Consider the following 24,717-nt stretch of genomic DNA (forward strand, 5'->3'; position numbering starts at 1 on the left):
CATGGCACACATGTCGGAACAAATGCAATCATCAAAATTTATGTTAACTGGATATATCGCTTTCAAACTAACCAGCTAAGATCCGTCAACTTCACTATATCCCTTAAGGAATTATTCAAATGTTTCGTAAATTTTTAGTGCATGATGCATCTTGATTTCTCGTGCGATTATTGTTACGTGTGTAATCCTGGTTAAAGAGTATAATTATGCTATATGCACGTGGTTCAAATATGACAAGAGCTGTCTAGAAATTCCAATCGAAGCCATAGGTGGCTTGAGGTGAAGCCCAGTTTCAATTTTTTGCCTGGTGTTCCGCACTTTGCTAACAAACTTACGGCAAAATATATTTCTTTGCTTATTACGCTTAATCTTAAGTTTTACGCATTTCGATAGAAAATGAACATTTTGTAGGTATTTATTTGTCTCGTCTTTAAAGAAATAATTCAGATTCCAAGGAGCAGGACGAAGTATCCACATTCACTGAGTATCGAAACATAACTAGGTCAATACGCCTTAATTTACTGTAAATCCCTGAATACCACATCAATTTCACATAAAATCAGCATGGAAGCTGCAAGTCATATCATCCCATTAAATATTAGCACTCGCAGTGATAAGGGCCAAGCGACTTTCTTCACATGGCAGTTGCACGAGACCAATATCTTCATCAGAGTAGGCATCATTTTCTTTACCATGCGCACAAACAGAATATTCTTTCACCAACGAACTAGGTAGCAAGAGATCATTCCAATTTCAGTGCTTCCGTTCTTCAGCAAAATACCCGAAAAAAATAGTTACGAGGCGCCTTAATGACTACCTGCACAAGTACAACGTTCTTTCTCGGCACCAATTTGGTTTTAGAAACGGCCCTTCCCCACAAACTGCAGCCTCAACATTTACAAACTCAATTACAAAATAAACAGACAGTGTTTAGTCGCGGGATTCTTCATAGATATTGCGAAAGCTTTCGATTCTCTGAATCCTTTTATATTCAGCGATAAATTGTTACGGAATTAATGGAATACCTTTGGCATTAATTCACAGTTACTTAGAAAATCGGCAACAAATTGTTCAACTAGGTGATTTTATGTCCAACAGCACCGTTATTAAACTTGGCGTTCCCCAGCGATCCATATTTGGACATTTTTTTCACAATATATAAATGACTTGCCTTCGCAGCTTGTGTGTGCTGCCGCTGTACTCTATGCAGACGATACTAACCTAACTATAGCTGATCGTGAAGAATGTAACCTAATTAATAAGCTTAACTCTGAATTACAAATATTGCACCGTTGGTGTACACTGAATTCCCTCCATCTGAAAGCAACAACGAGCTTTTTTATCTTATTTCACTCTGAAAAAAAGGAAAAAAAAAAGACTATTCATTGAGATGTCGTTTACAATAACCATCCGATAAAACAATCTAGTGAGACAAAGTTTCTTGCTGTTATCGATAAATATTTAAAATTCCACCTGCATGTGCGTTCTGTAGCTCATAAGGCTTCATATGGCTTGCATGAGCTGTCGAAATGTCGACACTATTTCCCTCCCCACATACTTATAATTCTTCTATACGTATTTGTTCACTTTCACATTAATTACTGCTTAGCGATCTGGGGTTCACATACAAAACTCATCTGTCACCGGTGTTTACATTTTAGAAAAGGGATCATCGCATTTGAGCACCCAACAATATGCATAGTAAGAGTGAAAATTTATTTAAAACCCTGAACACCCTACGCATTTACGATTTGAGAACACACAACATCGCTTCCGTGATGCATCGAACAGTTCATGAAAAACTAGCCTTGACAACAGTCTCGCTCCATCCCTCACTTCGCAATGTTGGGAACCCATCTCGCTGTCGTTTTTTATTGGCTGAGGTAAATTCTAATTGCCGTCGCTAGGATTTATAGGATCCTCCGTTTGGAATAAGCTTGAGAGTGACCTAACCACTCTAAGAACATTGCCCACATTTCTTCAACAATTAAAACACTGAATTATTAACAATGCGTAACACTGCGCATGCTTGCACATCTCCTCACGTTTCTTTTTTTACTTTTCTTTTCCTGTGCCGATGTTTTCGATGACGTAACAAGAAAGAATGTTAGAAAACTATGTCATTTGTGAAAATTTTTTACTGCTGTATTTTCTTGTTTTACTTATTCAGCTATCTTAGTTTTATGTTATTTTACTGTACAAAAGAAAACACCTGCCATAGCAATGTTTTTTCCTAGTAACAATTGGTAGGCACCCCTTAACAAGTTTGTTGGGCCCCGAAAGTGTGTTATTTGCCATTGTATACGTTCATTATGTGAAATAAACTTTCAAATAAACTTGAAAATTTTCATCCAGTCAACGCGACGTAGCCTGCATGTTTGACACCCGTGCGCAGGCTTCACAGAAACGCAATCATTCCTCAATGGCTTCTGAAGTCATTGTGACATTGCACATGCCTAGCACCTTTCGAACGCAAATACTGCTCACCGTAACCACTGCTGACAAATCCGTGGTCGCTATCGCCATGATCATGTATAGCGACGCACAGCTTGAAGGCACATGGCAAAGAGAGACAAGCCCAGCAGTATATGCAATGTACTGTGCTGTAGCCGTACTGTAGTACATTGCATGCCAAGCTCCTTCCTTCTGAGCAGCAAACCTCGCACCTCCTCGCTCACTTTTTGCTTAACTCAGAGCCCAACTCAGAAGTCTGCCTAACAGAACAAACAGACAGAACAATATGTCAGAGGCCTCAATAAGTAACTCTTGAAAATTTCAGGGGGACCGTGCACTTAAGAACTTTATTTTAGTTTGTTTATATATTTCAGTTTGCTAATTTTAAATATTGTAAGCACTACTAACGTACTTCTTTGTTTTCATTTGTACATAGCCATCATCATCTTCCCTGTTCTTGCACTTCTCCGCGAATGAGCTGGGGCGTTGCCTTTTTTGGGAAAATACAGCGCTGGACAACTTCGTCGGTCTCGATATTATAAAATGGTGGAGGTACGTCAAGATCCCGACGTCCTCTCGCGTTCCCGTCCTCCCTGGCGCTACGTTCCGGTCGCCGCCTGCGCCCGGCTACCCCTACAACGATGGACACTTCCAACACCGGCCCTTCCGGCGCCTCTAGCCCTACCACACGGACGACTCCGCTTGCGGTACCCTTTTGGACTGTGACGAACCCTCAATGCGATCTCCGTCTTTGCGGGACTCCGCGGTGATGACGTCCATGATTGGATTGACCACTACGACCACGTGACTTCTTGCAAGAAGTAGAACGACACCCAGAAATTGAGGCACGTCGTATTCTTCTTGACCGGTCTTGCAAAGACGTGGCATATCAACCACGAATCCGACATCACGGATTGGTCCACGTTTGCCTCCAAGCTGCGGCAAATCCTCGCTTCCTCGTCTGGTCGTGCAGAAGTCGCCAAACAGAAGCTGGTCACGCGCCTCCAACTTTCACAAGAGTCTTACACCTTATACATAGAGGATGTCTTCACTCAGTGCGGCTGTGCCAACCCTAGCATGACGGAAGCCGACCGCGTTCGCCACATATTAAGAGGCATTGGGTCTGTCGCGTTCAATGCCTTTAACGTGCAAAATCCGGCTTCTGTCCAAGACATCCCTTCATCGTGTCAACGCCTAGAGGAGCTGCAGTCTATTCGTTCTCAACATGACAGCAGCAATCGTCGGGTTCCCCATTCCCCAGATCTACGTGCTTTTATCCGCACCATCATCCGCGAAGAGCTTCAAATACGAGACCAAAGACGTGCAGCTGCTGCCTGTGCCCCAAACCTACCATCGACTTGCGCGAGGTCGTAAAGCAAGAGTTGACAGCGATGACTACACCCACGACGCATCTCGCTCCAGTAGCGCGCCCCACACCTACCTACGCGTATGTTGCTTCGCTACGCACCCTTACCGTGACCTCCGTGCCTACTGACGTTTCCTATGACCATTTGGCTTCGATGGGAACAAGAGCACTTGCTGCGCCATCCTACCCTCAGTGGCGTTCACCTCGTCCGGTTTGCTTTTAGTACGCGGCCATATACGCGGCCATATATCCCGCTTCCGCCGCCGTCCACAGCAGGATGAAAGACGAGGCTATGCTGAGCACGAGAGACACCGCACTCGCCGACCAGACATCTACTATCCCGGATTGTACTCGTTCCCTGAACAGCGTTCTCCGTCTCCTCCAACTGCTCCCAACCTACCCCATAGCTCCCGTTCGGGCCGACGGCGTTCTCCATCACCTTACCGGTGCTCTACATCACTGCTTCACCCTACTTCCCATCTTGTTGACCAGCACTCAGAAAACTAACTGTTGCAGTGTTTGGAGAGAAAACTGCTTTCTATCGGTCTTCGAAAATTCGTCCTGTTCGCCTCGCCAACATGCTTTCTGTACCTGTCGAAGGTATTTCCGAGTCAGTTCTGATCGATCCCGGGGCCACCGTTTCTGTTCTTCGTAGTGATCTGTTCCCAGCTCCAGATAGTGAAAACGTTTTATGTTGGACCTATTTTGCGTGGTGCTAATAAGGCATTCATTCACCCCGACGGACAGTACTGCTCGTGTTCTCAACGACGGCATAAGCCACCATATTGAGCTCATCTTTCCGACGTGTATCCATGAATTTATACTGGGTTGGAACTTCCTACATTCTGCTTCAGCCATCATTTCATGTCGAGAGGAAGTTGTCCATGTCATGGATACAGCGCTTGTACCTGTTACACACTCTTCACTTTCATGCGTGACTTTCGCCATGACTGCAGACTACGTCCTGCGTCCCGGTAACGAAGACGTTGTAGCCATAACATCTAGCCATATCGCCGACGCGGACGCCCTAGTCGCCCCTTGTTCACGCGGTACTTCCCGCGGAATTCTCATTGCTACCTGTCTCGTCCGGTTTTCACGTGGCCGCGCCCATCTGTCTGCTTGCCACATGACCGCAGATCCTGTGATGCTGCCCAAAGGGATGACTGGCAACCCTCGCTGACACTCAACCTATCTCTATAGTCACACTTTGCCCTTCTTCATCGCCAGCACCAACCTCAGGTTTGCGTGACTTTTTCCTTGCTCCAGGCGTTCTTGGTCCTGGCCTAACAGCCGCGCAGTGCGAAGCCTTACTGGTGGTCTTGGCGAAGCACATGCGCTGTTTCGATAGATGTTCTCCTGTGTTGAGCCAAATTTCTGCGGCTACACACCGCATCGAAACCAATGGTTCCGCTATAGTACGACCAGGCCCCTATCGTGTATCGCTGTCTGAGCGAATGGTCATTGAAAAACATGTTGCTGACATGCTTGCGCGGAAGATAATACGACCTTCATCTAGCCCATGGGCTTCTCCCGTGGTTCTGGTAATGAAAACGATGGCTCCGGTCGCTTATGCGTTCGCTTATCAATGAGATCACACGTAAGGACGTATATCAAATACCTGGAATTGACGACGCTTTGGAGACACTACAAGGGGCGGAGTATTTCTCCAACCTTGAACTTCGATCAGGTTATTGGCAAAATTCCGATGAACGCGATTAATAAAGAAAAGACCGCATTCGCTACACCAGACGGATTTCATGGATTTAACGTGATGCCTTTTGGCCTCTGTAATGCTCCTGCCATATTTGAGCGCATGACAGACAATATACTTCGTGGTTTAAAATGGAAGACGTGCCTCTGTTGTCTGAACGATACCGTCACCTCTTCATCTGACTTCACCAAATATCATCGCTTAGACGAAGTTCTCAAGTTCCTTGCAAATGCAGGCCTCCAGATCAATACAAAAATGCAAATTTGCAAGCACGACAATTAACGTATTGGGCCACGTCGTCTCAAAAGATAGCATGCACCCAGACCCCGAAAAGATTAGTGTTCTCCAGTTTCCTCGCCCCCCGCAACAGAAAAATCTACGTAGTTTCCTCGGCTTGGCGTCATATTTTCGTCGATTTATACGCAACTACGCAACTTTGCTGCAATAGCAGCTCCTCTACACACTCTACTGGTTAATGGTGCATCTTTCACGTGAACTAGAGACTGTGACTTGGGTTTTCAATCTGTTAAGTGACATCTTACTTCCAGACCACTGCTTCGCCACTCCTATAATCGAGCTCCCACCATACTCCATACTGACGCAAGCGCACAAGGTATTGGCGCAGTACTTCTGCAACGTAATGCTGCCTCCAAACAGCAAGTCATAGCATATGCCAGCCGAACACTTTCTCCAGCTGAGCGGAACTACACCATTACAGAGCAAGAGTGCCTCGCTATCGTTCGGTCGATTCAAAAATTTCGCCCATACCTTTACGGCCGCCACTTTAGCATCGTCACCGACCATCATGCTCTGTGTTGGCTGTCATCAATGAAAAACATGTCAGGACGCTTAGGAAGCTGGATACTCCGCTTGCAGCGATATGACTTTACAATAATGTATTAGTCTGGAAAATGTACAAGACAATGCAGACGCATTGTCTCGCTGCCCACTCTCGCTCTCTCCCGGTAACGCGCCGTCGTCTTCCTCACCACGTGGTTCCGATGCTACGCCTGCCTCACACCAGCTCTCGATAGCGCCCCTGGACCAAGTTACGTTTTCATCACGTTCCGATTTCGTCTCGCTTCAGCGCACCGACTGCTACTGTCGAGCTCTCATTGATCGCCTTAGTGGGTTCGCCGAAACACCGAAGAGCCGCCTGTGACGCCAACTTCGACAATTCCACCTTGAAGGTGGCGTGCTACACCGCTACGTTTTCCACCCAATAGGTCACCGGTGGGTCCCAGTTCTACCTCGCTGCCTTCGCCTGCGGGTATTAGAGGCACTTCACGACGACGTACCGGCTGGCCCCTTAGGCTTCCACAAGACTTATGACCGCATAAAGACCCGCTGCTTCTGGCCTGGTTTATTCACAACGGTGGCGAAATTCATTGCCTCTTGTGCGTCATGTCAGCGCCGCAAACGCTCGACATTACCTCCTGCCGGTTTACTACATCTCCCTTGCCCTGACGCACCTTTTGAATTTGTTGGTATTGATTTATATGGTCCCTTGCCGTTGACGCCTTCCCATCACAGTTGGATTGTCGCTTCGGTCGACCATTTAACAAGATATGCCAAGACTGCCCCTCTGCGATCTGGTACCGCTTCTGAGGTCGCCGACTTTTTCTTGCACTCCATCGTCTTGCGCCACAGGGCTCCTCGCGTTCTTCTCAGTGACCGTCGCAAGGCGTTCAATTCACAAGTTCTCGAGGAAGTTCTTCGGGCCACTAATGCCGTCCACAAATCTACTTCTACCTATCATCCGCTAACCAATGGCCTTACTGAGCGCTGCCACCGTACGCTGTCTGATGTTTTCCATGTACATGCGTCCTGACCACACTACTGGGATTAAATTCTTCCTTTTGTGACATTCGCATATAATACAGCTACTCAATGGACTACGGGCTACAGCCCTTTCTTCGTTGTGTATGGACGATCTCCTTCGACCATATTCGACAGAGAATTCATTTTAGCGCCTTCTTCGCCTGACGCGTCGCTTCCAGAATATTTTGGTGCCCGAGTTCCACATTGCCGTCAAATCGCCCAGCAAAATACAGAAGCTACCCAAGCTGAGCGCGAACGTCGCTACGAGAACAACCGCCGCGACCTACGTTTTCACCTTGGAGACCAAGTCCTGCTTTGGACTCCAGTCCGCACTCCAGGCCTCTGTGAGAAGTTCCTGCAACGGTACATTGGCCCATACACCGTTGTGCAGCAAACAACTACAGTGAACTATCTCGTCCCGCCAGCACACTCCGTCACTGACCAGCGACGCCGGAATGCCGAAATTGTTCACGTCTCGCGGATTAAGCCCTTCACTCCCCGTTTACGCTATCTCTAATCTGCGGCCAGGCTGGTCACTTCCATGACGGGGGGAAGTTTGTGTAAGCACTATTAGCGTACTTAGTCGATTTGATCTGTACATAGCCATCACCCTTTTTCCTGTGCTACTTTTTCGCCCATGAGCTGGGGTGTTGCCTTTTTTTTTGAAAAACAGCGTTGGACAACTGGGTCGCTCTCGGTATTATAACATATATTCAGCTTCTTCCTGTTGCACCCACCCATCAAAAAAAAAAATCTGAAATTGTACATGGCAAAACGTGGACATGTTAGAGGCATGTCGTAGTGGGGGACTCAATTATGACCGCATGGGGCTTTTTGACGTGCACCTAAAGGTCAGTACGCATGCATGTTCGCATTTCACTTAGGTCAGTACACATGCATGCTCGCATTGTGACCTAAGCTACAACAAAATGTACTCCACCTAACACAACGATTGACTACATAATGATTTTACGAAATTATATCACGTTTTCTAGTGAACTTCAATCAAACAAAGCTGATACTGGGCAAATTGAAACTTTATATTGTTCTCATTGTGTTCTTATTTTATCGCAAGAAATTCTTTGCAAGGATGAGAGATCGCCAGATAGACGTTAAGTACGGCTCATTGAGTGTCCTAGCTCGCGGCACTATGCAAGTCCTCATGCTTTATGCCTATAGTATACAATAGTGTATACTATATCAATTTCATCCCTTGGGGATGACAATTGTTGTACTTTTGCTCGAAATCTAAGTTTGATCGGGCAAACTTCACATTTTATATTTTGAGAAAACGACTCCAACAAATATTCGTATTTAGATAAAGCGAATATTCAATGGGAACTATGAATCGAATAAGGCAATGTTCGATTCGTTTGACAATACTTGCACACCCCTAGCCAACTGAGGCAACACTAAAGAAAGCATAACCGCACCGTACATACCTGCCCAAGTACTTCAGCTCGACTAGAGACAGCAGGCTATTGTGCTTACTGCGTGCGCAAGGCCTCAGCATTTCGACCGAGAAGTGCGCCTTAGTCGCGTTTACCCACAAGCCCATGACCTGGTACCCCATTTCTATTGACCACCAACCAATTTCCTACGCAAAAACTCACCGATTCCTAGGCGTTATTATAGACAGAGACCTTTCATGGAGCCCCCACATCACATATTTGAAGAAGAGGCTTACTTCTATCTCGCATATACTAAGGTTTCTCGCCGGTAAAACGTGGGGCACATCCGTGGCATCTATGCTTCAACTATACAGGACGCTCTTCCTACGATACTTGCGATACAGCACACCAGTGCTGTCGAACGCTAACAAAACTAACATCCATGTCCTACAGAGCATTCAAGGCCAAGCCCTTCGAACATGTCTGGGGCTACCTCGAAATGCTTCAACCGTGGCAACAATTGCCACCGCGAGAGACCACCCAATAAGGACCTATATAGATATCGACGCGCTCCGGGTGCATGTTCGCCATATATCCCGAGTCCCTGACCACCATCTCGCTCGATTGCCTGAGAAAAGACCCAGGGCAGCGTTCTCCAGATCAATTGCGGCTAACCGGCACTCTTTGTCTTTGAGGCACTCACCCGCAACAAGAACGCCATCCCCTATGTGGTGCTTGAAGAAGCCTCCTGTGTACCTTGCTGTTCCAGGAATAGTGAAGAAAGCTAGCCTGACCACCGCGGCTCTCAAGCAGATCACATTGGAACTTCTGCATTGTTCATACTCTAACCGAATTCATGTTTATACGGATGGTTCCGTCTCGGAAAATTCTACGGGCGCCGTTGTTCTACCATCTCAATCGGTCGTCATCAAGTTTATGACATCACACGTACCGACATCTACAGGCTCTGAACTGGCCGCTCTTCGCGCTGCTGTCGAATACATTGAAAAAGAACCGCCCAACAAATGGACAATATTTTGTGACTCGAAAGCAGCCCTCCAGAGCTTGAGAAGTTTACGACGTGGCAATTATGAACAGCTGGTGTCACAAATCCACGAAACCTGCCATTGCTCTTCTGAAAGAGGACATAATATCATATTTCAGTGGCTGCCGGGACATTGTGGCATCGTTGGTAATCACCTCGCCGATGACGCTGCCCGACGTGCCCAGGCTGGCTCACTGACACTCCTTATACCTTTATCCAGAGTCGACGCTGCAAGAGAGCTTCGCAGTCTCGCTCGTACAATCACGTTAGGTTGCTGGCATACACCTCAGAACTCTAAGTGTCGTTTACACAGCCTCGACCCATCACTGAAACTTACATTACCAGCGAACCTTCCACGACGTGACGCAACACTGCTGTGTCGGCTGTGGGTAGGAGTAGCATGCAACAACTCCTACAGCTATCGAATTGGAATGGCGGATTCACCAATGTGCGCGAAGTGCAAGTGTGAAGAGACCATCAGTCACCTTCTGTGCCACTGTTCTCGCTTCGATAATCAACGCGAGACTCTCCAGTGTGCCTTAAATAGACTGGATGACAGGCTATTTTCGGAAGCGAAGATCTTGGGGGCCTGGCCTCATAGTTCATTGGCCCAGAAAGCAGTTCGAGCGCTTTTTCGCTACCTGAGGGAAACAGACTTGAGTGCCAGACTGTAGACATCCTATACCTAAGTTCTCTCTCTCCCTCTTTCACTCCCCATTCCCCTCCCCACGTGTAGGGTAGCAAACTGGACTCAGTCTAGTTAACCTCCCTGCCTTTCTCTCTTCCCTTCTCTCTCTCTCTCTGTGCTTACTCAGCAGCTTTTCTGGGAGTACCATCCGCGTGTTCACGTCCAGACGCGTGACATACACCCACTTCTTAAAATGCCTGCAAAGAGTAATACAGATAACACCATCACGCATGGCCATTTTCAGTTCACATTTGCAGCACCTTCCACTTTGAGATTTGTTGCTTAGGTACCCATTGTTGCATTTGTTGCTTAGGTACCCATGCTAACCTTACCCATAAATAATGCATGGGATATAGCAAGGATGATAATTTTGTTAAACCGCGCTTCCCTAACCGTGTTGCTTTAAATAAAGAAGCACAAGCTTGGTTCTTATTGGGACTGGTAACTCTTTTTTTGTATTGCCTTATGATTCTTGTAGGGGCTTGTTTTGGATCACCTATACTGCTGCGATACAATTTGAAATATAGAAGAAAAAGAACAGCCTACAGAAGAATTTCACTGCCACTGTTACCTCCTGACAAGGTAACCAAAGCAAACAGGGAGGGTATTAAGCTCACTAGGTCAGTTTCGTGATGTGGACTGACTAGAAATGTGACTATGAACCGGTTCCTGCTGGGACTTCTCACCACGGCTATGGTATTTGCCAGCAGCATTAATCTCGTTTTGAATTCCACCTGGTGTTGCAATCGCACCGCTGGCACGAGTTGTTGCATATGGGTAGTAAGCCCCAAGGGTAGCGTTGGCCTGGCGGCCTGGGGCACAACTGGAAGCATCCGAAGGTCCTGGCAAAGCATGAGTCGACTGCTAACAGAACAACTTGTTTATTCTAGCATCGCAAAAGAGCGGCCGGTCAGGCCAACCGAAGTGGAGAAAAGGGAGAGCACGTTACTCAACAGAAGAAATCGGAGCCTCTCTCGGCGTCCGGGGGGCAGCTGCTTTTATACTCTCGGAGTTGAGGGCATGAGGGAACGCCTCGATAGAGGCGCACGTGACGGCGCCGCTCGGGCACGTTGGGACGAGTAGGTGACGCATCCGCCGGGCCGGCGCCGGTCAGACCTCCTCGCTTCACAGTTGGGAGAGCTCCTCTCCCCGGCTGCCACGCTTTGACAAGCGTGGGCACCAACATGCACACACACACACACACACACGCGCACCCGAAGACACGTGGCATTGAAACATGCCTGGACGCGCTTGGCGGGGAGGCGTTGCGGCAGCGCTGAACGGGCCAAAATGTCCGCCGCTTTGAACGAAGCCCCGGCGTCCGTTGCGTCCGCGCCGGCTATACCGCGCGTCGTATGCTAAACGTAACACTGGTAGCAACCGAAGATAACTCATATTCATCCTGCCTACGCCCAGTCCAGAGCAAAGGCCCCTCCCATAATTCAACAACCCCGGTCATGTGCTAATGGTGGCCATGTTGTCCATGCAATCCTCTTACACATACATCCCTTCCTTTGAAATCGAGTCCGTAACCTTAATGACCATCGGTTATATTTCCTCCGCATTACATGTCCTGCCCATGCCCATTTCCTGATTTCAACTAATACGTCATTAACTCGTGTTTCTTCCCTCATCGAATCTGCTCTTCTTCCTTAACGTTAAAGCCATCATTCTTCTTTCCATAGTTCGTTGCGTAGTCCTCAATTTAAGGAGAACCCTTTTCGTAAGCCTCCAGGTTTCTGCCCCGTACCTGAATAAAGGGAAGACACAGTTGTTATACTTTTCTTTTGAGGGATACTCGCAACCTGCGGTTCATAACCTGAATATGCCCGCCAAACGCACCCCCGCCCATTCTTATTCTCATTATTTCAGTCTCATGATCCGGATCCGCGGTTACTACCTGCCCTAAGCAGATCTATTCCCTTACCACTTCCAGTGCCTCGCTACATATCGTAAACTGCTGTTCTTGTCCGAGACATTAGTTTTCTGCAGATTAACTTTAGAACCACCCTTCTGCTTTGCCTTTCCAGGTCAGTGAGCATGTATTGCAATTGTTCCCCTGAGTTACTAAGCAAGGTAATATCAGGGAATCACAAGTTACTAAGGTATTCTCCATTAACTCTGATCCCCAATTCTTCCCAATCCAGGTCTCTGAATACCTCCTGTAAACACGCTGTGACTAGCATTGGAGAGATCGTATCTCCCTGCCTGACGCCCTTCTTCATTGGGATTTGGTTGCTTTCTTTGAGGAAGACTGCGGTGGCTGTGGAGCCGCTATAGATATCTTTCAGTATCTTTACATAAGGCTCGTGTACACCCTGATTTCGAAATGCCTGCATGACTGCTGAGGTTTCGACTGAGTCAAACGCATTCTCGTAATCAATGAGGGCTATATAAAACGGTTGGTTATATTCCACATATTTCTTTATCACCTGATTGATAGCGCGAAAGTGGTCTATTGTTGAGTAGCCTTTACAAAATCCTGCCTGGTCCTTTGGTTGACGGAAGTCTAAGGTGTTCCTGACTAAATGCGATTACTTTAGTAAATACTTTGTAGGTCCCCTTTCTTATGGATCAAGATTATGTTGGCGTTCTTCCAAGATTCCTGTATGCCCGACGTATTGAGGCATTGCGTATACAGGGTGGCCAGTTTGTTTAGAACAATCTCCCCCCATCCTTCAACAATATGCTGTTACCTGATCCTCTCCAGCTGCCTTGCCCCTTTATATAACTTCCAAGGCTTTCTGTTTTTCTTCCGGCATCGCTAGTGGGATGTGAAATTCCTCTACACTATTCCCTCTTCCATTATCGTCGTGGGTGCAACTGGTGCTGTGTAAAGCTCTGTAAAACCCTTCAGCCGCTTGAACTACCTTATCCATATTAGTAATGATATTGCCGGCTTTTCATCTTAACGCATACACCTGATTCTTGCGTATTTCTAGTTTCTTTACTGCCTTTAAGCTTCCTGCGTTCTGGAGAACATGCTGAGTGCTATCCATATTATAGATCCTTATGTCAGCTATGTTACGCTTGTTCATTAACTTGGAAAGTTCTGCCAGTTCTATTCTAGCTATAGGGTTAGAGGCTTTCAAAAAGAGACGTTTCTTAATCAGATCTTTCGTCTCCTGCGATAGCCTGCCGGTATCCTGTCTAATGAAATTGGCACCGACTTCTTTAGTACACTCCTGAATGATACACATAGGATTGTCGTTCTTTGCTGCAGCACTAAAGTCCTCTTCCTGAGTGAAAGCCGAATACCTGTTCTGTAGCTTGCTCCTGAATTGCTGCATTTTCGTTCTTACCGCAAACTCATTGATCGGCTTCTTATGTACCAGATCCTTCCGTTCCCTCCTGAGGTCTAGGGTAATTCCAGATCTTACCATCCTACTGTGACTGCAGCGCACTTTGCCGAGCACGTCCACATCTTGTATGATGCCAGTGATTGCGTAGAGTATGAGGTGTATTTCATTTCTAGTCTCTCCATTCGGGCTCTTCCACGTCCTCATTCGGTTATATCGCTTGCGGAAGGAGGTATTAATTATCCGCAAATTATTGCGTTCTGCAGACTTTACTAGCTCTCCCCTGCCTTTCCTATAAGCTATGTCATATTCGCCCACAGACTTACTTTTCTCCAGCCTGGTTCTTGCCGACCCTGGCATTGAAGTCGCCCATCAGTATAGCGTATTTCGTTTTGACATTACCCATCTCCAGATATAACCTTTCGACTTGCTGGTCATGATGACTCGATGTTGGCGCGTAGGCCTGTACGACCTTCAATTTGTACCTCTTATTATGTTTTATAAGACCGGCCAACCTCTCGTTATGCTATAGAATTCCTGCATGTTACCAGCTATATCCTTATTATTCAACAATCCTACTTCTGGTTCTCGTCTCTCCGCTAAGCCGCGGTAGCATAAAACGTGCGCGCTTTTTAGCACTGTATATGCTTTATTTTTTCTTCTAACTTCACTGAACCCTATTATATCCCATTTAATACCCGGTAATTCCTCCAAGAGCACTGCTAGACTGGCCTGTCTAGATAACGCTGTAGGGTTGAACGTTGCCAGGTTGAGATTCTAATGGTGCCTGTCTGGATCCAGAGATTCTTATCACCCTTTCTTACGTCACCGGTGTGACCGCCGCCGGGGCTAGTTGCGTCGTAGTTGCTGGGGACTGAGTTGCGGGGTTTCTTTTTTGTATTCATATAGGAAGTTGTGACCAAGTACTGCACCAGGGTGGGCCAATGCTGCTCTGGTGAGGGAGTGCGTTTCCGGTCATCGGGATCAGGCCGCACTCCAGGCCTGCCCTCCAGGCGGAAAATTGCGGGGCACCGTTATTTGAACCACGGTCATCTTGCGCGCGAATTGGATGCTCTACGTCTACTCCATCGCTGCAGTGACCGATGCTAACGTAACTATAGACCACCATTTCTCAAATAAGTCTGTGCTGATGCCACTGATAAGATATTTATGTACTCACCTTAGTGCAGCAGCATCCAACTCTTGAGACCTGCTTGTGGCACCCATTACGAGAATCCGCTCTTCACTACCAGTGTGGAGCTGCAGAAGAGAGCAGTACACTCAGCTGAATGTAAGTGGCTTACGCGTCTTCGTGAGCAAGCTACAATGACTGCGTGAGTAGTATGGGTGTGCTCCCATTCTGACTTATTCTGTAGGCAGTCTACGTTGACATCTAAGACTACTTTGAGCCACAGCAATGTAACACGTCTGCAATTACCTGGAGGGCGTCTCTGCAACACGACATCCCGTCGGGTTGAAAAAGTAGAAGCTAAGAAAGACACGTATAGTAATGGCTTTAATCCTGAGCGTGCAAACCTATGAAAAAGAACGTTGCTTACATCAAGCGCGCGAGCAAGTGTCAACTGTGTCGGGTGGCTGGTTGGCTTTAAAAAGGTAAATCAAGGTACTTCTCCATTCTGTGGTCCGTGTGGCGTCTTAAATAACATTACTAAATCCATGTGAGTATAGAAGTGTTTTAAAGTTGTGTGTCATAATTGAGAAAAGACGGCCGTGGCTTAGCTTGGTTAAGCCTGGTGATTGCGAAGCAATAGTGTGTTATTCTCGGATCAGCTGGTAGTATGGCTGGTGGCAGTCTTGGGTTATGCTAGTGTTACGGCTTACAATGAATCATCTAAGAGGGAGTCATCCGTCGAATCCGTGTATGCCGACAAACATTTCCCTCACCAGCGTGCCCATTGCAAAATCTTCCAGTATCGATTGGCCGACGGTGCGGTAACACTCCATTTTCTCCGCGTCGTAAGATATGCCCACTCTGATCGTAGCGCCCCTGGAGAGAGGAGCGGGAGTGAGGCCGCCATTGGTGGCTACCGCCTCGCCTCGCGACGGCGTGAGATGGGGCCCCGTTTTTACACAGCTGGTGTGACGTCACACCGACCCTAGCGCCCCTGGTGAGAGGAGCGGGAGTTAGGCCGCCGTTGGTGGCTACCGCCTCGCCTCGCAACGGCGTGAGATGGAGCCCCGTTTTTAACACAGCTGGTGTGCCGTCACTCTAGGTCACGTGGTGTAGCGTCACGCAGCGAGGTCACGCTAAAGGTCAATGGTGCCTACCACCGCCTCGCCATGGAACGGGCTGAAGTGCGACCTAATGTAGTATTGCTTCGCAATAAAATATGTGGTTTTACGTTCCAAAACCACTTTCTGATTATGAGGCACGCCGTAGTGGAGGTCTCCGGGAATTTTGACCACCTGGGGTTCTTTAACGTGAGCCTAAACCTAAGTACATCAGTCTTTTCGTATTTCGCCCCCATCGAAATGCGGCCGCCGTGGCTGGGATCATCGCATTGAACAAGCATATGCTGGTTTGCTTTACATAATTAAACAAAAATTTTATTGAGAGAAAGAAGTTATCCACATTTCCACCTGGTGGGCGATGAACTACTGCCAAGTTTATGGTAGACGAAAAGAAAGCATTCGATGTGATGTGCATTACACGTTATTCATACAAGTCTTTTCAACTGAAAAATTATGTTTGGTGCTTAGAATTGTTACGACCCATAGCCCTATGGCACACTTCGATTTCATCTGGCATGAGTGGTTCATTAACGAGAATGCCAATTCGACAAACAGTCTTTATTAGATCATGATCTGCTTGCCGAATTCCTTTACTCTCCAAATTGCACTTCCTGGAATACTGCTTACTACCTGCGAATCTCTGCTCCAAATCTTCTAGCATCGTTCTCATACTTTTGCATTGGTTTTCTACAGCTGGGTATGCTTTCTTTAGCGCAACATTTCCTTTTACGAGTCGTTCATTCACTTCCTCCTTTTTCTCATACATTGTCATAGAAAGCACCACTTTTCTTCATGTCTCCGAGTTCCTTTCTTAGGTCTATCAATTATTTATTTTATTTCCTTGACTTCGTTGTTAAGTTCCTCCCAGAGGTTATCTAGACCGGGAGTCATTCTACTTCAATCAGTGCAGTCGAACAAGAACATAGATGAGGCACACCATGGAGAGATAATGGCAACAGCAAAGGCAGCAAGAATAAAACACAGAAAGAAATAGGCTGAAATATGTAAAAAAATCCAAACCTGCATGAACGGGGAGATAACTTTTAGCGAGCGTGCTTCTCAGCGGCCCCGCTGCCGTCAAGTTGCACGTCACAGCGATGCACCCTGCTTAAGTAGCCTTGCGATGGTCCCTGTGCCGACGTAGTCATCTGGCTGTAGTAAGCAGGTGTTTGCAGCTGCATGCCTCTGAGGGTAGGATTCCACGGCTACCTCTATGTTGAAGTAGCGCAGTTTCCAATCTGCTGTCACGTAAGGAATGTGTATGTGGAGGAAATTACATAATGCAACATGTCGACACAATTACATATTGCTAGACTCATTCTACGTGTGTTTCTTCAAAGATGAGCACAGTCAACCCAAAGAAGAGAAAGTGGCCCTTTGATGAGCTGTCAGCCAAGTTGCACAAAACTATAACTATCTTTGTAAATACACGATGTAAATACTCTTCTGTGCAATTCCTTGATTCATTTGACATGCTAGCAGAGGCACATATTCTCACTTTTCACCAAAGAGCCCCACAGCTGCTCCATAACACTCATTCCTTACATTGCTAGAAACAGGTGAGCGTTTAGCACAATAAAATTAGTTGGCGTTAGTTGGTTTATAACATGACAATGCATGTATCTTCTTTCGCAATTTTTCGTGCGTGGTATAGTACGTATTTATACTAGCACGTTCGGCCAAACAGTTCAAGCAAAATTCCGCAGTACCTCTGCTGTCCACATCCTTAGTAACATAACCGCTGCCAACTCACCTATGGCTGATCTGTAGGCAGTATGAACATCTCGCTGAGTGCCTGCTTGGCCTCTTTCTGGCCAGCAATGTCGCTGAACAGCACCTCGGGACAGCCATCCACGATCTCCTCCAGGATGATGTGCGCCAGCTGAGAGTCGGCACCCTTCAGCGCTGATACGACACTCGCCTCTCTTATTTGCCACGGAAGGAGCCTCCGCCGGGCAGGCACGGGCCAAGGGGGGTAAGGAGGGGGCACGGCGCCCTTCCCGAAACAGAGGCATGCCCCTCCTAAGTGTGCCGCCACACCTCACAAACATTACTAAAGCACTGCCAAATCAATTTGAGACTTGACAGCTATTCAGCGCTCAACATTTTGCTGCAGTTCTCGCTCCTTTTGGATGGTGGTAGTTATCGGCATCTCCAGTGGCGTGAACGCGTCTTGACATCAATTAGGTGCCCGCGCGATTAACTCGAGATGCGTTCGGTTTTCACCCTCCATTTCAACGATCCGGCGCATCACGGTTGCTCCATTAGTTCAACCTGTTTGACCCCTCCCCCCCCCTCATTACCGCAGAAAACTAACGCTGAAAACTAACGCTGAAAACTAACGCTGAAAACTAACGCTGAAAACTAACGCTGAAAAATAACGCTGAAAACTAACATTGAAAAGTAGTTAGACTGAAAAGTAGTTAGACTGAAAAGTAGTTAGACGGAAAAGTAGTTAGACGGAAAAGTAGTTAGACGGAAAAGTTAGAACCTTGGCCCGTGCCTCCCGACGGGTCGCGGTATCCGTGAAGGCGGCTGCTCACCCTGGTAAACGAAACAAGCATTTCATTCGAAGGTTACATTTCCCTTTGCTTCGAAAGAAGTGAGTGAATGGGCAACACTACGGCTGCACATCACATATCAAACGTATTTACCACAAATACACGGCTATCATTAGAATGGACCCTGATACTGCTACAAAAATGTTTGTGCTATCCGAAGTTCGTAATATCCTAAACGCCTCACTTTCATATCTTTGGTCGCGATGCGTAACAACGGTAAAAATATAGTGACGAAAGTCCTAAGTAATAAATAAATAAAGCCAGTTTCACCTTAAAGGTGAGCATCGATTTCGGTAGCAAATTAGTAGACGGCTATTCGAAGTAAGGAGAGTAGTTTTATAGCCCGTAAAGTTGCAAAGATTAGCTTACCAACTATGTTAACAAGCACGGTGTCACGTGCGCACATGTAAAGAAGAACACATCACACCCGATGACCGCGGAAGGTCACTGCCGAAACGTTGGAGCGAGGAAACATGGCAGCAACAGTGAGCGAATTCACGTTCCTGCTGTCTCCCTTCAAGGCCTACGAAGCTAGCGGCACTGGGTACACTTTGTCCGCATCACAGTTCGCTTTCAATATACAGTGCCTGCACCGTTAACAGCAGCCGCCAGAGCAGAACCACATCGCTCCCCAACCCCGTGCATCACGCAGGAAAGACGGCGTACTTCTGCCCTGCTTCCCACCCCCTCCCTCACTGGCACAATATTGAGCCGTATCGACACGGCAAAGTCCGTTTTATACCGCCGATTTTGAAGAACAATACCGCTAATTTCTTTGGCTGTAGCCGATAGTTCGTTGTAGTGCTGACCGTTAAAAGCGATCTTCGTCGCATTAATGAGATAGGTAGAGCACACTAATGTGAAAGTATGGCGCGTTATAATCGAAAGTCTGTTGTACATGGGTCCTTTGTAATGAGCGTAGGCTCTCTAACGAAAATAGGTTTCGTTTGTGTGCACCAGCACATGTGAATTCACCAGATTGAGAATGCCCATTGCACATTACAGCACTACTACAGCTCTGGAATACGGTGGACTCCCTTGTAGCGTCCAAGTATGGACCACTAGTAAAGGGAACACCTAAGTAACAACAAGGAAATGCTCTAATGGTAATACAGGTGACAGGGAGAGAGCCTCTGTGCTTGCCACATGGCTGGGCATTGTTACAGCGCCAATGAAATAAAAAGTCTAGCACGAGACCAGAATAGTCAAGCGACGGTGCGCTTGACAGTGCAGCATAGGCAGATAACACTTTAGGCTCTTACAATGCTAGTGATACAGAGGAATTAGGTAGCTATTCACAAGAGCAGTATTACAGCAGTCATGTTGCAACTTGCATTCATATGGTGACCATACAAAAGTGCATTTGTCTACCCAACAACATTTGAGTGTTAAAAGTGGAAACAGCCTGGCACTCTCGCTGCAAAGATGTTAAATGCATCGCCATTTTTCCTTACATTACCTCGCCTATACCGGGTCACTAGTACTCATTTCTTTTCATTGCCAATGAACCACAAACACTGGCCACTTCTTATCAAGGCCTCATTTACCATTCCTAATGAAGGGTGACATGTGTTTTGCTGCTGCAAAGCAACGAATTACTTTCAGGTGCCAGGCAGTTCAGATTGCATAACAAAGGCACTAAACCCCCAAGTTGTGTCTTGGGCAAGTGCGCTGGTGACATGCGCCGCCTGTCCCACTTGCCTGGCTGGTCATTCTGACGCCGTTCATGGCCCTCTTTAGCCACGAGGGGCCGTCATCACTATTGACGGCGCCTTTCCGGGCTACCTTTTCCCACTGCCGCCGCTTTGGTGTGGCCTGGCGCCGGGCCACGCCCGCATGCCAGGGCAGATGATCACCGAGGTGTTGTATCTTCACCATTGTTTCTGCGCAGCATACAAATGCAAGACAAATGTAGCAGCAATACAGAGCGCAGGCAACATGCCATCACTCTAACAAGCTGACTAAAATGTCAATGCGAAACGCCAGTCAAGTAAATTGTCAGTTCTTACATTTGTGCGTGCATGTCGACATTGCTAACACGGGTGCCGACTAATATATCGGACACCGATAATCCGGACGTGATCACTAATTCGTTCAAACGGATGTTTGGACGAGTTGGTAAGCCATTTTAAGCAGAAGAGCGCGTATTTTGACAGCGACAAGAAAGGAGACACGACACGGTAATTCATACAGCATCGCGGAATTGCCAATGGCCTCGTAGAGTTCATTTGTAAAGACAACCGATATTTCGTACAGCAGCCAGCTCTACATTCGGTTATCTGGACTCCATGGATGTAGCCTACGCTGGCTCGCTGGCATTACCTCCTCTGGCACCCTTGACAAGGCACTAAGTACGGCCTGAGATCCGAGACATCAATTATGGCATCAGAGATTGCACGTTAGACTGCCGTCGCCGAGGCCTTGCCTTGTTCGCAGCACTAGGCTAGAGAGTTAACTGCAATGCCTATATTTGAGGCTTTGCGTGAACTGTACGGCACGTCAACATCGCGATCATGAGATTATTTCACAGCAACTCCACCCATGCGCTACTCTCACCATACTGTTTGAGTTTGCCTTTGGAACAGCGTTCCACTATTGTGTGTTTGTTTACTTTGCGTTCAAGATAGCGCACTGCAGGCTCCAGGAAGTCCTTCTCGTGAACTTATTGAAAGGCCGCGTAAATGGTACCAACGGTGCCCCGCAGCCCAGATGACTCCACAACTGAACAGCCTGAACCTACCGCCTATCACAACGTGCTCATATGCGGATACCATTGATGACCTGAAAGGCTGCAGTGAGCCACTGTTGCATTTGAAGACAGCAGAGGTCTACAGCGTGGTGTCGCAGTGTGCCGTACTGAACGATGACAAAATAATTGTGCAAGTTCTACCACCGTGAAACAGCGACTCTAAATTGGATGCTAATGTGCCGTGTGCTTCGAAGCCTTCACAGGCAGATCTGAGTCGAACGTCTCAAGTCGTTGCATGGGCGTGCAGCAGGAAAATGCCAGAAATAAGCGAAGTGCATGTACCAATGAATCGAGAACTTTGTTGCAGGGGGGTCTTAAGACGTAAAAGAAATCTGTTTCGGATACATTCGTTTTAATCGGAATTCCATAGTTCAGACTTACGTTCGCCGTGGAATATGAATTACTAATGGAAGGACCCTGGTACGAAAGATCAGCTGCAGCTACAATTTCTTTAGCTCATATTGCTACGGAATATTGCTATTGCTAGGCTAGCGCGGGCTGTTGCCTCTTGTCCAAGTGCGGCGTATTACGTTGTAAATATACTTGTATATAGCTTTTCATCTGCGTCTTCTCACCTAACAATATTGTCGATCTACCTGGTCCAGAATATTCGTGGGACCAAAGATTGCTTGTTTTACGCGTATTTTTTCTTTAATCTTGCGCTCTACTTTTTTGAGAGCATCTAGTGTCAACAGGTCCTGTGCAAACTGAATGCCAAGAGATTCGATGATGATCTCCATCGCACTCAATTAGTATTACTCGAACTCATAAAGACTTGTCAAGTGGGTCTGTCCATGCCTTAGAGTTTATTACTACAAATAAAGCAGGATTAGCTTACGTACCTAACCAGAGACCGTTGAGCACCATTTTAAACGCACTGCAGATATTTGATTTTGCTTGTCTTTGCGCGCATCAGTTGTGCAGTTAATTGAATGTTTACCACCCTCAGAGAGGTACAAGAACAACGGAACATACAACCGCTTAGAATATGAATCGAGATAATCCTGCCGATGGAATGATTCCCTGTCGTAGTGGCTAAAACAAGCCATGTTATTGCGTTAAACGTTGATTTACATTTTTACTTATTCACTAAAAGTCACCAAAAATAACCTTTGCCAGCCCGAACGGAAAAAAAACATTTAGGCTGCGTAAGGAGTCCACGTGACCTGCTTGTCTGCACAGTTCCTGGTCTTTTTTTAGTATTGCAATTTGCAGATAAGCCTTTGTTTGCAGTGCACAGAAAAGTGGTGCTGCCTTCGTGTCTCACGAGTTAGCTTGACTCGTCTATTGACAGAGCGACAATGGGACCCAACACGCCATAACTCGCCCGCCTTCTTGTTTTCAAATGGGGTCGTAAAGGTCAAAGTATAGGTAGTTAAGCGCAGTTACAATTCCTCCTGTGAATGCAGAACCAACCATGCAGAACATTTCGCAATTTGTGAGCCAGGCTGTCAACAACGCTGACAATTTTGTCTTTGCTGGAGGTGGGACATTTTTTTAGGGGCTGCTGATGTCCAAAAATCCTTACTAAATATTCACACGCTTTCGAAGTACCGCGCTGCAGATGTCAACCGCACCGACACGACCACCACCACACACCACCAACAACACCACCGTCAACACCACCGTCAACACCACCACCACTCGTTAAAAATCGATTATCAATCTCTAAGTTTCGAAATGCGTAAAGTGTTTGATAATACTTTGACTTCTACTAAATCATTTATGCATATTCTTTACGGCAAATCCCCTGGTCAAACTCTAAAAGAAAGGTCGAAGGCACCCGTGTTATTCAGTAACCAATCATAGGTTAAAAATAGGCATAAATCAACGGTAGATGTAGTCAGCGTCAGATCAGTCAATGAAAACAAAACCTTTGTCTGCCAGCCGTTTTTTGATGCACTCGACAAACAAAGTCACCAGAGCCAAATTGAGCTGCTTCCGAGTTACAGAAAGACGAAGATGACAGGCAGATAACTTGAACTGCAAAACGTAACGCAACATATCTTCTCAAAAGTTTCGCACTGTTATTAGGTGCAGCAAGGTATATATACAAAAACACCACCTCGCGTGTTAGGCGCACAGTACTGTGGCGCGAGACTGAACATAGTACGCGCCGTAGCAAACGACACCGTTGTCGCCCCCTCCTGTCCGCAACAGCGGGCAAAGAGCGCATTGGGGCACCCTGGGCATTGTTGAAGCACAGCACTCTCTTCAGTCAAGTGCCAGTATTGTGGTTTGATGAAGGGCTTACAGTTAAGGTCCATATTTAAATGTGCCGGTTAAGCAGCTGAAAACCCCCTTTTACTCTGAATGTGTCGCACTGGGGCCTCAGAGATAGCCAGTAATATGATGCTGCCCACAGAAGTCTACGGGCCACAGAGGCTTACGTCTGGGTACGCAGCAATCAGTTCAAAATTTCTATCTGCAGTACCTTTCGCAAGCTATGCAGTGATACATTGAATTATAAGAACTCCAGACAAAGCTATCAGAATCTCAAATTTGGTGCGAGGCCCGTTTCGTGCAGAAATTTGTGAATAATTTTACGTGACATGGCGCCGCATTGCTAATCTGGTAAGCGTTGGGCTTCAATGGCACTTCACGGCAATCCACTACGTACCAATTTTGTTTTTGAATGTTTGGTGAAAGCAATGCACAGGTGCAGCTGGGCCACCCTTGTACAAAGTTGCACAGCACGCTTCACTTCACAACATTTCCGTGCAGTGAGTGGTACAGTAGGTGCTGTGTGTATGTACTGCAGGCTTTCAACAATGAAATCTTCGCTTCATGCAAACTGACTACCAGCTCACACGGAAGTCATTAGTGCCAAGTCCTACCACACACAATCAGATGAGGAAAGACATGCAGTAAAGAGGCAAAAATACACCGTGTGCGGACAAGTTCACATTCGTGACCACAAAGGTGAGAGAGAGCAACACATTCAGCACTGAACACAACTAAATATCAGGCACACAAGCCTCGAAGTAGACAGCTCGAGAGATTGTGATCATTCAGTTGTGTTAGCTTCACAAGTACTATTGAAGGCCAGAGACTACCAATTGATCAATTTTCAGCAAATGGGGATTTTTGATTGATTCGGTCAGACATTTCATAGCAACAGTGTCTACGAGACCTGCTGCCGCAGAGGGCTGCACCTTAAGATTGACCACTTTATCTACAAGCAGCCAGATCTTCGTTCACAAGTTTTTTTTTGCATTCCATGTCCACCCGAATGTGATTGCCGTCATGCCCCGCTAAAAATTTACGTGGCCACTGAGCCCTAATGCCATGTACACAACAGGAGCCTGATTCACAATTATTCTCTTTCTAATGTCTTCGAATTTCCAAGTAGGAAGTCGTTCTGAAGTACCCTTTTTGT

At 46.8% G+C, this 24,717-nt stretch overlaps 1 protein-coding gene across 1 annotated transcript in view; it reads right to left on the reverse strand.

The window, feature by feature from the left end:
* Window positions 1-24,717, reverse strand: part of LOC126535746 (spastin-like) — a 43,387-nt gene that overhangs the window by 2,508 nt on the left and 16,162 nt on the right. The window contains exons 3-6 of the mRNA XM_072285829.1: window positions 20,287-20,472; window positions 17,824-18,050; window positions 14,956-15,035; window positions 10,622-10,673 (exon numbers count right to left, since the gene is read on the reverse strand). Coding sequence (XP_072141930.1) covers window positions 10,622-10,673; window positions 14,956-15,035; window positions 17,824-18,050; window positions 20,287-20,472 — 545 coding nt within the window. The remainder of the gene's footprint in view (window positions 1-10,621; window positions 10,674-14,955; window positions 15,036-17,823; window positions 18,051-20,286; window positions 20,473-24,717) is intronic.

Source organism: Dermacentor andersoni, unplaced genomic scaffold, assembly GCF_023375885.2.
Source record: "Dermacentor andersoni unplaced genomic scaffold, qqDerAnde1_hic_scaffold ctg00000079.1, whole genome shotgun sequence".
Taxonomy (NCBI): domain Eukaryota; kingdom Metazoa; phylum Arthropoda; class Arachnida; order Ixodida; family Ixodidae; genus Dermacentor; species Dermacentor andersoni.